Source organism: Thermobia domestica, chromosome 4, assembly GCF_964235325.1.
Source record: "Thermobia domestica chromosome 4, izTheDome1.hap1.1, whole genome shotgun sequence".
NCBI classification, from domain to species: Eukaryota; Metazoa; Arthropoda; class Insecta; order Zygentoma; family Lepismatidae; genus Thermobia; species Thermobia domestica.
Genome location: NC_137457.1, coordinates 322,794,043 through 322,807,134, shown reverse-complemented (window position 1 = coordinate 322,807,134; position 13,092 = coordinate 322,794,043). Strand labels below are relative to the sequence as shown.

At 33.2% G+C, this 13,092-nt stretch overlaps 1 protein-coding gene across 6 annotated transcripts in view; it reads right to left on the bottom strand.

Moving 5' to 3' along the window:
- LOC145684400 (putative gustatory receptor 28b) overlaps positions 1-13,092 on the bottom strand; it is a 77,237-nt gene that overhangs the window by 40,428 nt on the left and 23,717 nt on the right. For 3 of the 6 annotated variants that reach the window (XM_081756685.1, XM_081756688.1, XM_081756686.1), the window contains one exon: positions 3,651-7,706. The exons of the other annotated variants lie outside the window; for them this stretch is intronic. In XM_081756685.1, the coding sequence (XP_081612811.1) occupies positions 6,119-7,706 (1,588 nt within the window). In that variant the 3' untranslated portion in view covers positions 3,651-6,118. Of the gene's footprint in view, positions 1-3,650; positions 7,707-13,092 lie in introns of those variants that run through there. 6 annotated transcript variants of the gene reach the window in all.

The window sequence follows — 13,092 nt, the reverse complement described above, 5'->3', positions numbered from 1 at the left end:
TCGATTCAATGTCCCAAGGATAGGTTCTACCTGCTTAGACCTCTATTCAAAAGGGAAGGGGTTCAAATAAATTATTCTTGTTTCAACCTATATCGCTGTAAAGACAAACAAGCAAGGAATAGCAAGCAATGGCTTTTTAATAGAAATTTAGCATCCGAGGAACAGAAACCTTTGATATTATTACTCTATCGCAATTAGTACTTTAGTAATAAGGGCAGTACTTCAACTTTGAGTATTGAATCACATTCTTCGAACCCTGTTTCAGTCTGTGAAATGATAATTAGTAGAATTATCTTTCTACTCCTAAAAATAAGAGTAGAAAGATAGTGTTTAAGAGTAAAACTTAAAATTTGCAAAAGAATTCTGAAAAACAGCTCTAACGACTTAGTTCACACTTCATAAATTACTGTTCCACTAAAAGCCCTACAATATGGCATAAGTCATTCTAGGAAAAATCTAGACAGGGTACTTTATTCTTGGGGGAGAGTTTTCCAGACTATTTTATCCAAAGATACAGTTAATATATCAAACGTACCTATTTCATTAATAACTTGATAATACAGCATAGCTCATCTATGTCGAGAAAGTGCGTAAGGGGTATCTTATTATCGGGAGTGACTTCTACCCGAATAATTTTCTCAAATACCTCTTACACGATTTTGTTAATAATTCATAATCTAACGTTTAATATATACTTCTAATACAGGATTTCTCACTAAAAAGTCGACAATTGGTAGCTGGACTTTGGAGCTGAGTTTCCTTTTTAAGAGGAATGGATCATCGAATGACAATTCTGATCTGGTCAACCAACCTAAAACTTAAATAGAAAACCCGACTGTTTTAAGGGGAAGAAGGTATCCTGCTATTTTTCATAGTATAAGAAAGAAAGATTGGAGGAAACAAGCTTTTGATCATAAATAGCACTGATACGTATATACGCCATGTCCTATGAAACATAATCTATGAAATGTAATAATTTTTGACAGCTAACCCCTTCTAAACCGTTGTACTGATTTTAAAGATTTTCAGCACAAGAGTGTATCACAACCTAGCTAAGGCTTTTACAAATTTGTTTTCCCGAAGAGAGATAGAGGAGTACAAAGACTGTCATTTTCCACGAGCTCGTCATTTTAGGAAGACGGACTTCGGTATAAAATATAAGATACGTAACAGCGTTTTTTTTAAAAATTTCTACTTTAAAGAAATAGTGTAACGATATCGTTACGAAGAACTAGAAGATTGATATAAAGAACGAAGAGAAAATTAGTTATAGCAAAATATTTTAATAATACTAAATTTTTTTAAAAAAAGTTATTGTATTAACTTGTTTTGAAGCGAATCCGTTTTTTCTTTAAAGAAGGGTTTTGTAAGGTAGCGAAATGAGAAGAATAACTTTGTACACAGGATTATAAGTTTAAAATCGCTCTTGTTCTGGGCTTCTTGTCTGTTTGTTGACGCGGCAACGCGCCTCGTCAAGCTGACTTATTAACGGTAGTTAATGATGGAAGAATTGAAATGTGGGAGAAAAGGGACTATCCCGAGAAAACTCACGAAGAGGATATTATAAGCTTATTTGGCCAGGGATTGAACTACAGACCCCACACACCAGAGTTAAGTGCTTTACCACTTAGCCACATTGGCACCCCATAAATCTATAATTAAATGTCAAAACTAGTAGGAAACCGAAAAAAAATGAATGTAGAGTTGAAAAATAGTAACTGGTCAGGTCATTGTTTGAGAGAAAACATCCTAAAATAACTGATAGATGATAAGATGCAATAATTAAGAACAAGGAAATAAACAGTATGAACATACATAACACCTGGGTCAAGAGAAGACTTTAGCTTAGCACTACTTTGGTTTATTGAAGCTTCATAAGTTCCAAGAAGTGACTTCCCAAAAATGTCGAGAATACTGGCCGGTTCGCCGGTATTTATTTCGGAAGGGGCACAATTTCAATATAAGGATAAATTATATTAAAATTTGTAAACTAAATTAGATTTAATTTAGAGAAAAGTTTCGATTTGAGGAGGGTTCAAATTCCAAGGACCCTTCCCTTGCGTACGTCTCTTCATACTATATATGATGATAATCAATGATAATGTGATAGCATGTGATATCATATGATGATAATGTGATACCATTTTTCATATTTTTTGTTATTAATTCTATTTTTGTATGATTACTTGTCACTAACTCTTGAAAATCCTGTAAAGTTTTAATTTTATTAAAAAATATTTTATATATTATGTAAAATCCATGTTCGTGGTATGATATTATATAATATTTTATGTTATCAATATCGCTGACTTGTAATGCAATCATATACACTTTTGAATACTTTCTTCATTGGGTAAACTTAAGCACTTTATGAAAATTTACTCTGTATTTCTTTGCAAGTGGTCAGAACACATTCGCTTACCCTGGATTCACCATTAAACTGAAATTGTCCACATATGAATAACCGTTTCAATCCATTTGATTTATAAATACATTTCCGAATCTGTTCTTGTAAACTGAAGTTAAACATGCTACATGCATGTTTTACTGCGCTATAAGAATGTCTGACACCTTGTAACCCATCTCTCTCAGGCTGGAAACACAGAAGTGCGACGTTGAGCTAAAATAAATCTTTTCGCATTGAACAGAAAATGACTTCGAGATACTGAGATGGAAAAATAGAGAAAACTGGTAGGCAGAAAGGGAACATAGTACAATGAAAAAGAAAATATTTGGAAACCTAGATAAGGAAACTAATGTAAGTGATGAGGGGAAATCAAAAAATGCTATTTATGGATTGATATACTAGAACACATGTGGAAGTGCAAGAATATAATGATTCAAGAGAAATTATCCTTTGCACACACATTTTTCTCGTGTACTTAATTCGTGGTTGTTTAGTATATTTAGAGAATATGAGAATATTTCATTTCAAAGCCAAGAAAACATAAACAGTCGCTAGATCCTTCCATATACACCGTAGATTTTCGTTTGTAAGGTCTAGGTGAAACGAAAAAAATAAAGTGTCCACGCTAACAAACTACTCTATGGAGTTGAACTGCCAAATTGGCAAGAAAATCAGTAACACAAAAATGCTTGATCGCGTAGTATATATATTTCTGCTTAGTAATTTGTTTACGTATCAATTCTTCGGGATCTATACATATTAGCACTGTGCCATATGGATAATAAATTACATTTGAGAGATTTACGTTATTTTCTACTGAAGTATATATAACATTCTTCTCTCTGTAAATTTCGTTGCATGTATGTCACGGTTACCCCAAGGGGACTTAAGAGATTCGCGATAAAAGCTTCGAAGATTTGTATCTTTTAACTATAACTTGCTTTACATTTTCTCTCTAAATATTGTAAATATCTGTTTTGTTCTGCACATTTCCAAGATGTACGAAATTTTCTTTCGTATGACATAATTATTTGTTTTTATGTAATTTTTAGACATACGCCAGAAATTTTAAACGTTAGTGTACAATGGTTGTTTGTCACGCAAGGGATCTCATAAACAAATTTTCCTATAAAATATGTGTAATTCTGATTAAAGCTTCATATTAGGTTTAGTCCTGCATGATACCTGTGCTTCATGAAGTTGCGAAACACAGATTTAGAAGGTCACAAAATTGTATTTTTATTCACGTAATGGTAACGGTTATTATACAATTGTGATATAAAATTCTATACTACCTACTTTTATGCGTGAAACTTAATTTATCTTACGATTAATGTTTGCCGAAGATGTTCTACATTTCATAGTATATCAGAAACGATGTATTACAACCTTCAGAAAAATAGAATAACGACTCTGGTTGTTACAGAAATCTAATCATTGCATCCAACTTGCAAAGCTCATACTAAATGTATGTTTTACTAAAGACTAGTTTCTTATTCATACTAATGGATTTTCCTAACCAAAACAGGAAAAAAATATAAGGAAGGTTCTCTGATAGCCTAAAAAAAAAAAAAAAAAAAAATCGAAATTATTTTCAAGTACATATGGCTATTGAGGTATCGCATATCATACAGGGAGGCCACAAAGCTCCGTTACCCCTGAAAATAAGTAACAAACCACTAATCATATGTAAATAACTATACAGAAAGAACTGAATAACATGGTCTGAATAACTGAATAACAATGCTTTCAAAAATCTTAAGATAGGAAACACGAAGTGACCAAAGGATCGGTCCGTCAACCGTCATTCTCATAACAAAGAACAATACGCTGTCAGGTTCTGTGTAATATTTTGCGATGCATATAACTCATAGGATATTATTTGAGAAAATGTTTAACTTTTTAAATGAACCTGGTATAAAACAATTCCAAGAATTTTGCTCTTCGCAGACAGACGAATATGTCTATGTGTGTTGCTTCTGCAACGGAGTCCCTTCTCGACCCTCTCGCTTATCAAAATATGGGTTGAAATGTAACACAGAGAGTGAATTTTCCCTCAGTGCATTTCTTTAAACCGTCTCATCGTTAATTTTAGCTCTTACGTCTGCTGTTGCGTTGCGTTTAATAACAGGGGCCTCCTGGTGGGAAGCAGACTGCCAGAAGGGGCAAGTCATTCGGATTTAAGATTCAGAAGAATCACCCACCATAGCGATGCTGGGTATAATATAGTTAACCGTTACATTGGTGCAACGAATTGTTAATAATAATTTATTGTGAATGAAAAATGCATTAAGTTACAACGAAGGACGTCCAAGAAGAAAGGGATGCAGAACTGTTCACCAATAATATCGGCTTTTCTGCAGGAGTAGCGGATGGACATGGATCGTTACTACCAGGATAAATAATAAAATGGAAAAGTGTTCGGAAGTCCATAAATAAACTGTGAATCGTTCGCGACAACCGCGTTTCGTTTTGGGTCTTTTAAAGTCATATACATAAAAAGGAAAAAGTGCTTGTTGTGTTGAGCATGTACTGAAATTTATTGAAACTGATATACATAAAACCGAATATATCTACATGTATGTTTTCTTTGAATTCATACGTATTTGCATGTTAACTGTTTTCATTCACCTGACAACAATATAATTTTAGTATGCATATCGAAACGGTACGTTGAAGTATTAAGTTTAATGTGTAACATAAAACTTCTTATCATAACTCAATACCGTATCGCTGCATGAAGGAGAGCGAATACGTAGAACTTCTCGTACTCTGGACCTAACAAGCTGGGAAGTGGTAATTGTGACAAGTAAAGTTTGTGGACGTCTCTGGATTTATTTTTGTGTGGGTCCGACATGCAATAAAGAAACGGTACTATTGTATGTCGGACACAGGCATGGTAGAGCTGGAGGGGCCTACGGAGTAAACTGAAGTGCAAGGTACATTTATGTCCTAAAGTTAGTGAGACACGGTATAGGAAAGTCTACAATATCTTCTCTAACCAGGTAAGAAGAAATTAGAATGTGATACCGAAGCACTTTACAATTATATATCCACCGTCTTTATGTTGTTCTTATGACATTCATTAAGCCGATAGGAATCGACCCTAAAACCGCTGTAAGCATTACATGTGAAACTTGAGTGAAAATTTGTTTCGCAGCTTCTGTCAGTTGGGCAGCGGTATCATAACGGTTTTTGCAACGATGTCCTGTATGAACTCTCATAGTGCATGTGGTTTCTTGGCTTTGCATAGGCTTTGTGGTTTCTCACACGACCAAATGTGTTGTAATAATACTTTCTTTAATACTGGAAGTATCAGCCATCTTTCACACACTCTGAAACCACGGAAAACCTTACATTATCATTTATATAGGCGTAACGGGAAAACTTACATTAGCACTTAACAAGGGGTAACGGAGAAACTTACATTAGCATTTATCAAGAAGTAACAAAACTCTGTGGTTACCCTGATATTAATTTATATTCTTCATAAAAATGCTAGTACAAAAATAAATTAATAATTACATACAATTACATTACAAAATTACGTAGAAAGAATAATTTAGATTTCCAAATTACTAAACTTATCTTAATTATATTATAATGTAAATTACCTACTGTAAATTTCAAAACAAATATATAAATCCTTTAGCACAAAATCTCGAAGCGAACCATTGAGAAACATGACTTATCACAATTATCTCCAACATATCACTTTTCACCTGTGTGAGCTAACATATGATGTTTAAGTGTTCCTAAATGCTTAAATGATTTAGAGCACTCACTGCAGATATATTCCCTCGTAACTCTATGAGTTGCAATATGGCGATTCAAACTTGATATTTGGCGAAACGATTTACTACAAATTTTACAAGAATGTGGTTTTAAATTCTCATGAATTAGTAAATGCCATTCCAACCTACGCTTGAAAAGAAATGCTTTTCCACATCTTTCACAAACAAATTGTTTTACACCTGTATGAGTTAACATGTGAGCTCTAAATGTTGATCTACTTTTTAACAATTTGCCACATTCTTTACAGGAATATTTCTTCTCATTGTTATGACTTAATACATGACACTTTAAAACTATCAATTGGCGGAATGATTTATTGCATATATCACAGACATACGGTTTTATGTTCACGTGCAGCAGTAAATGCGATTTGAGGTTTGAGCTACTAAGAAATGCTTTTCCACATTCTTTACATGAGTAACGGGGTACACCTGAGTGAATTGATAAGTGGTTTTTTAAGAGATAGTTTGAAATAAATGATGCTCCGCACTCTGTGCAGGGATAGGGTTTTACTTCCAAATGAGTCTTTAGATGAGTATTCAAGTATTTTTTTCGAGTGAATGATTTACTACATTTATCGCATGCATACGAACAATAATTACCATGGCTTTTCGTATGTAAAACATGTTGCCTCAGAGCCTCCTTCTCAGCAAATACTTTTCCACAAACATCACAATAATACTTGGTGACTTCTCTGCCTTCTAGTGTATCTTTGTGCCTAAAAATATGCTTCTTCAAAGTAAATGGATCCGTAAATTTCTTTTCACATTTTGTACAACAGTATGATTTAACATTCGAGTGAGATGTAAGATGTTTTCTTAAATTCCACTCGGAACTGCAACTTTTTCCACATTGCTCACAAGAATATGGATGTTTTTCTGCATGTGTTGCTATATGAGCTTTCAAGTAGTATTTGGACTTGTATGATTTTTCACACACCTCACAAGAATACATGTTCATATTTTCATGTGACAATATATGGAACGTTAACGACGATTTGGTTTTAAATGTTTTTGAACATCTTTCACAAGAATGCGGCCTGTCTCTTGAATGCACTCTTAAATGACCTCGTAACAAAGGCTTTGACTTAAATGATTTTCCACACTCCTGACAAGAATACAGCTCTATAATATTATGTGTCATTAAATGTGCTTTCAAGTAAAATTTAGCTGTAAATGTCTTTGAACATTTCTCACAAGAATACGGTCTATCCATTGAGTGTGACGTTAAATGTCTTTTCAGATAATACCTTAATTTAAATGATTTTCCGCATTTTTCACAAGGAAACGGTTTTTCATAAGAATGCGTTACCATATGGGATCTTAATTTACTTTTGGAATTTAACACCTTATTACATTTGTCACATACAAATGATCTAATATTGTTTCTAGCTAATTCCGTTTGTATGCCGGTGTCTTCAGTTGATCCCTCAAAACTTTGTTGGTGGTTAGAAACATTCACAACTGTACTCATAGTCCTTCGTTCTTCTTGTTCTGAGGTGCTCCTAAAATAAAGAAATAAGTACAAGATTACGTAAATAAAATAAAATTAAGAAATCTCTTAAATAGTAATATATATATATATATATATATGCGAAAAATGAAATCTGTTTTACGTCCCACGGATATGCCAGTTAGACTAAAGGAGACAGTGATGATGAAATGGTGGAATGAAGAAAGTGGGAGGAAACGGGAGAACCCAGAGAAAACCCACGCACACGGTGTTTTTCCACCACAAAATTCACTTGGCGGGGGCTGTGATCGAACCCGGGACACCAAGCACCAGAGGTGAACGCTCTACCACTGAGCCACCGCGGCCCCAGTGTGTGTGTGTGTGTGTGTATGTGTGTGTGTACATGTGTAAATGTTTGTATCATATAATGTTACTGACCTTTACACAGTTTAATACCTGAAACCATTCCAGAGTTTGAAAAACATACGTAGATACACTTATAGTGCTCGAAATGACGTAGTTGTGAAAATTGTTGACTTTCTCTGCGTCTATAACATTTAGAAAAATCTATTGTAATAGTTGTAACCAGTTTTCGAAAATACAGAAAAATAATAAGACGAGCCGCAAATTTAAAATACTCCTGACATCAGCGAAATGATTTGAGATACAAAATAACTATACATGACATTATGCTCCCCACATTCTTGGGTAACCATCTATGTGACAGGAATTAAAACCTTCAAGGCACATTTCGAAATTAAAAAGCTGGAGAAAGAGAAATTCTAAATTCTTTCAAACTGATTTTAAGCTCAAAGAGTGGAAATGATATGGAAACATCGGAAAAATATATGTTACAGGGTTGATATGTTTAAAACAAAATGTTTAAACATGTTTAAAACGAGGGCTGTTGTTTTATTCAGTTTGTTTTAAACAAAATGTTTTAAAGATGTTTTTTTTCGATGGTGGTTGAACATGTTTAAAACAACTAAAATATCAGATTGAGTAAGTGAATTTAATTTTCTAAGAAAAACACATTCTCAGCAGGATTTGTGCATGGAGTAAACTACAAGCAGAGTTATATTCTTATTATAACAGCAATTACTGAACGAAATTCTGCACATCAATGTGCGTATAACTAAAGAAACAGAAATTCAAATGAGGTATGTCAACATTTCTTAATTTCCAAGAATAACGAAGGTTAAACACACTATACACTGTTCTAAGATCCAAATTCAAAACTTGGGTATTTTTTGATCACTATGATTTCCATAATAATGAAGACTTCTCACATCATAAGCTAGAAGAAATGCTCTGACAAATACAATACAACTCATACAAAAGTGCAGTGACTAGCCTACAAGGAGCAAATTACACATTTTAACTAAACAGTTCTCAAGATACATCTCAATCTGCAACATGGGTAGCTAATAATGATTAATGTCTACGGCATAACAACACAAGTAACCCTAGACGCCCGCCAGAGATTTTAACAAAATGGTAGACTCTCACGTTCGGGGCTCTGGTGACCTTCCTAATTATCACAGAGCCATGAATTATACACCATTGGAAAGCTTTTAGACCACAAATTTCAATGAGGTAACATTTGTGAATTTCCCGCCGTATTCGTAGGAAAAGAACAGACAAAGTAATTAAAAATATGAAAATATTGACTTTGCGGGGCCCTGGCAACCCTTGCAGCTACCCTACGCTGACAAAATGATGAATGTGTAGGCTACATACTTGTGACAATAATGTAAGAAATGGTAGCCATTGCGTAATGAATTCTTTTTATGTAGGAAATATTAAAAGAAAATAATGCGCAGAAAACTTTCATTGAATTAGACATTCTCTCCCCTCCCCCACTAGTATCATGTCCATATGCAAATCATTTTTGCCGCACACATCATGTATACGAACAAAAATTATGCTTCTTGACCACTGCAGTGAAGTATATCTTGTGTTATATGGGACCGTCCTGAAAATAAATGTAAATTAACTAAATTTGACCCCCTCTTCCTTTATAAACAACAAGTACACATACAGATAGTGATGGGTAAATTTCCGGGAAGATATTTTTCGGGAAGATTCCCAAAATGGGAATTTATACGAGAATTTATGTACAATCAGAAAGAAAATTGCATTCTATTATTATATTATGATTTCAAAGTTGAATTAATTTTTATATCACAGCATATTATTACTGTTGTCCACAGAGGATTCTTTAAAATGTATATTCTAAACGATACTATATTACTTTATTAACACTTTATTATATTTAGAAAGTGGGCATAAATGTATATTTATTAAAAATATGTTCTATCAATTAAATATGTGTGAAAAAAATTATATAGTAAATTATATAGCAACAATTTAAATTTATATGTAAGTGGATTTGCTCAACTTGACTCTATTACTGATATTATAAACATATTAGTTTTATTTATTTATTTCATTTTCCGCCGTAAGAACTTAGGGTTCATGGCTCCGTCAAGAGATACAGTTACAATTACAATTAATAATAATTACAAGAGAAACGCTACAATTAATAATACAATTATTTAAAAAAATATATATATAATACTACATAATAATAATACTAAATACATACGTAACAATGAAACTTAAAGTAAAAGTGTATTTATAGAGAGAATATAAATTATACCTTATTTTATATATTTCAAAATTCAATAAATCTTAATATTTACATTACAAAGAAAGATCACACTGAAGATATTCATCTAAACGATAGAAAAGATTTTTAAGTAACAGTACATTGAGGTGCCTTTCAAACTGCAAGTTTGGCATTCGTTTGACACGATCTGGTAATTTATTATAAAGTTTTATTCCAATGTGGTGAGACGAATTTTGAGTTTTTGTTATAAGAAAATTTTGTATATGATATGATTGGTTGTTCTTGTGTTGTATTGGTGTAGCTCATAATTGAGTTGAAAGTTTCTTTTATTCATATGTCTGAATGATGTTTCCAGAATGTATATACATGGCAATGGTAATATAAATGTTATGAACCAATTAGATTGGGTAAATGCTAGAAGAGAAATGTCTCACCAATTTATATTCACAAAATTTGTAAGATACTTACTTATCTTTATATTTTACCACGTAACATTGCCATACACGACCTTTAATTCTATGTATTTCCCGAAATTCCATACGTTAATTCACATAAAAAAAAAAAAGTTCTGGAGGAGAACCTTTTCAGAAATTCAAGTGAGAGAGAGAAGACAGACCGACGTCTATTTTTAACTGTGATTCAGGGTTTATTAATAGCAGTTCATCTCTATTTCTATATAATTCTCAATTACTTTACAAAATGGTTCCTTTTCATCATTTGTAAGTTACTACTTTGCTAATTTTGGCTGTTCTTTAGAATTGGAAGCCAGCTTTTGCACCTACTTTTTGCGATATCCTATTCCGATGCGGTTGTCTTATGGATTCATACGTTAAATTACGTTACCTACATTAAATTCAGATAGCATTGCAGAGCGAGCTTTACCGAATGAAGGCGGGTTAGACCCCCGCATGGGACGTTGTTTTCTATCTTCGTTACCAACAATTCACTTTCTTTTCTCATATAAATCACTTCCACTTACCTTTCCGTTTTGTATAAATCCCCTACTGCCCTAACAAAATGTGTTCGATACTTTCTTCACTACTCTAACATCACTATCAGCTCATTTCTTCCCTAAATCATCCTACTTTTTGCTAGTTTTAGCCCCCAATATTAAACAATTATCCTACTTTTAGTGCAAATGGAAATGGAACTTTAAAAAACCACATTATTAGTTATATAAAGTACCGTCAAATAATTTATTTTTTAAACCTCCAAATACTTTAAAACCTAGAAGTAAATCAATATATTAAAATAAAGTAATTAATCATATGGTTCTTATAATTTGGAAGATAAAGTAGAGAAATGGAAATAAATTACTTCCCGGGAATTTATAGGCCAGGGAAAAAAACCGGGAATATTCCCATTTTTCAATTCCTTCCTACTGGGAATATTCCCACTGCCCATCACTACATACAGATTACTATCATGTAGGGGACTACCTCATTGCTTCACATACGTACTACAAAGGGGGGAGGAATACCCGCCAAAACTGATGAAAAATTAAAAAACGAACTTCATCCTCCCTCTGTCGGCCGTACATACGTATCCCCTATATACATAAAATGCACCTGACGGAAAACTTCATCCCTCAAAAATAATTTGGTACCAAATCATCTTTCTAGCTTAATCAGAGGCTGAGCTATTGATGATTGTTGTAAAAATAAATGTAATTTACGTCTAAAAACTTAAAACTCCCAAAAATGGTTAACTTTGCCCCCTCCCTTCTCCCCCATATAAGCAAGAAGTACAAATACACGATATTATCATGTAGTGGCCTACTTCATTGCTTCACGTACCAATTTTATGAATCTATCCCCCAAGAGGGGAATTTTCCCCAAAAAAACTGATGAAAAAAAACACGATATTTACCCTCCTCCCATATACATAAAATGCACACCAGCAAAGCTGCATCTTTCAGGAATAAATTGGTATCAAAACCATCTTCCAGTTATAATTTGAGGTTTAAGACTGAGCCATTGAGGTTTAAAGCCCTGACACAGCAGTTGGATATATTTGTTTAAGATTAAGAATGTAGACGACCAGTAGAACCAGTAGAACACAAAGAAACTAAACTACATAATCCGTGAACGGAGATCGGGAAAATCCCGACTTCTTTCTCCGGAATTGAACATTTGGGCGGATCGAGATTAAGGAAGATCCCGAAATTTCATCTAGCGGTTGAATATAGATGGCAAGCAATACCTAAGTGTGTAAAAATGTAATATATATGCGTATTTAGATTATTGTTTTAAACAAAATAAACATTTTAAACATGCTTTTTTTGTTTAAAATAAAGTACTTTGTTTAAAACGTTTTAAACATAAAAAACTTCTTTTTTTCAACCCTGATATGTTATATTCCACAAAGGGGAACGGAACATTTTCTATATTTCATCTTGACACTCAATAGACGCTGACTGTATCGTAATGGGAATGAGACTAAATCGTTTATAATGAATTTTTGAACTTGGTTACTACTGGGCAGGGTATGAAATTCCATCATGTCACTTTTATTAAAATGAGAATCCTAAATGGAGGGCAACAGAGTTCAATATGTATACCAAAAAAAGATTATGACGATGTTCAATTTAGCTGGATGAACTTGGCATATACGCAACTTATTGAAAGTAAGTGAATATTTCAAGCCTTTGAAATGATCTCCTTCCATGGCTGGAGGAGAATGAGTAAGTTCAATAATACTTCTTCGAATATAAATATGATATTGGCCTCCTCTGTATCATAATTACTGGAAAATACCTTAATTTTTTGAAATGTGTATCGGGGCCTAGGTAACATTTGGATCGGAC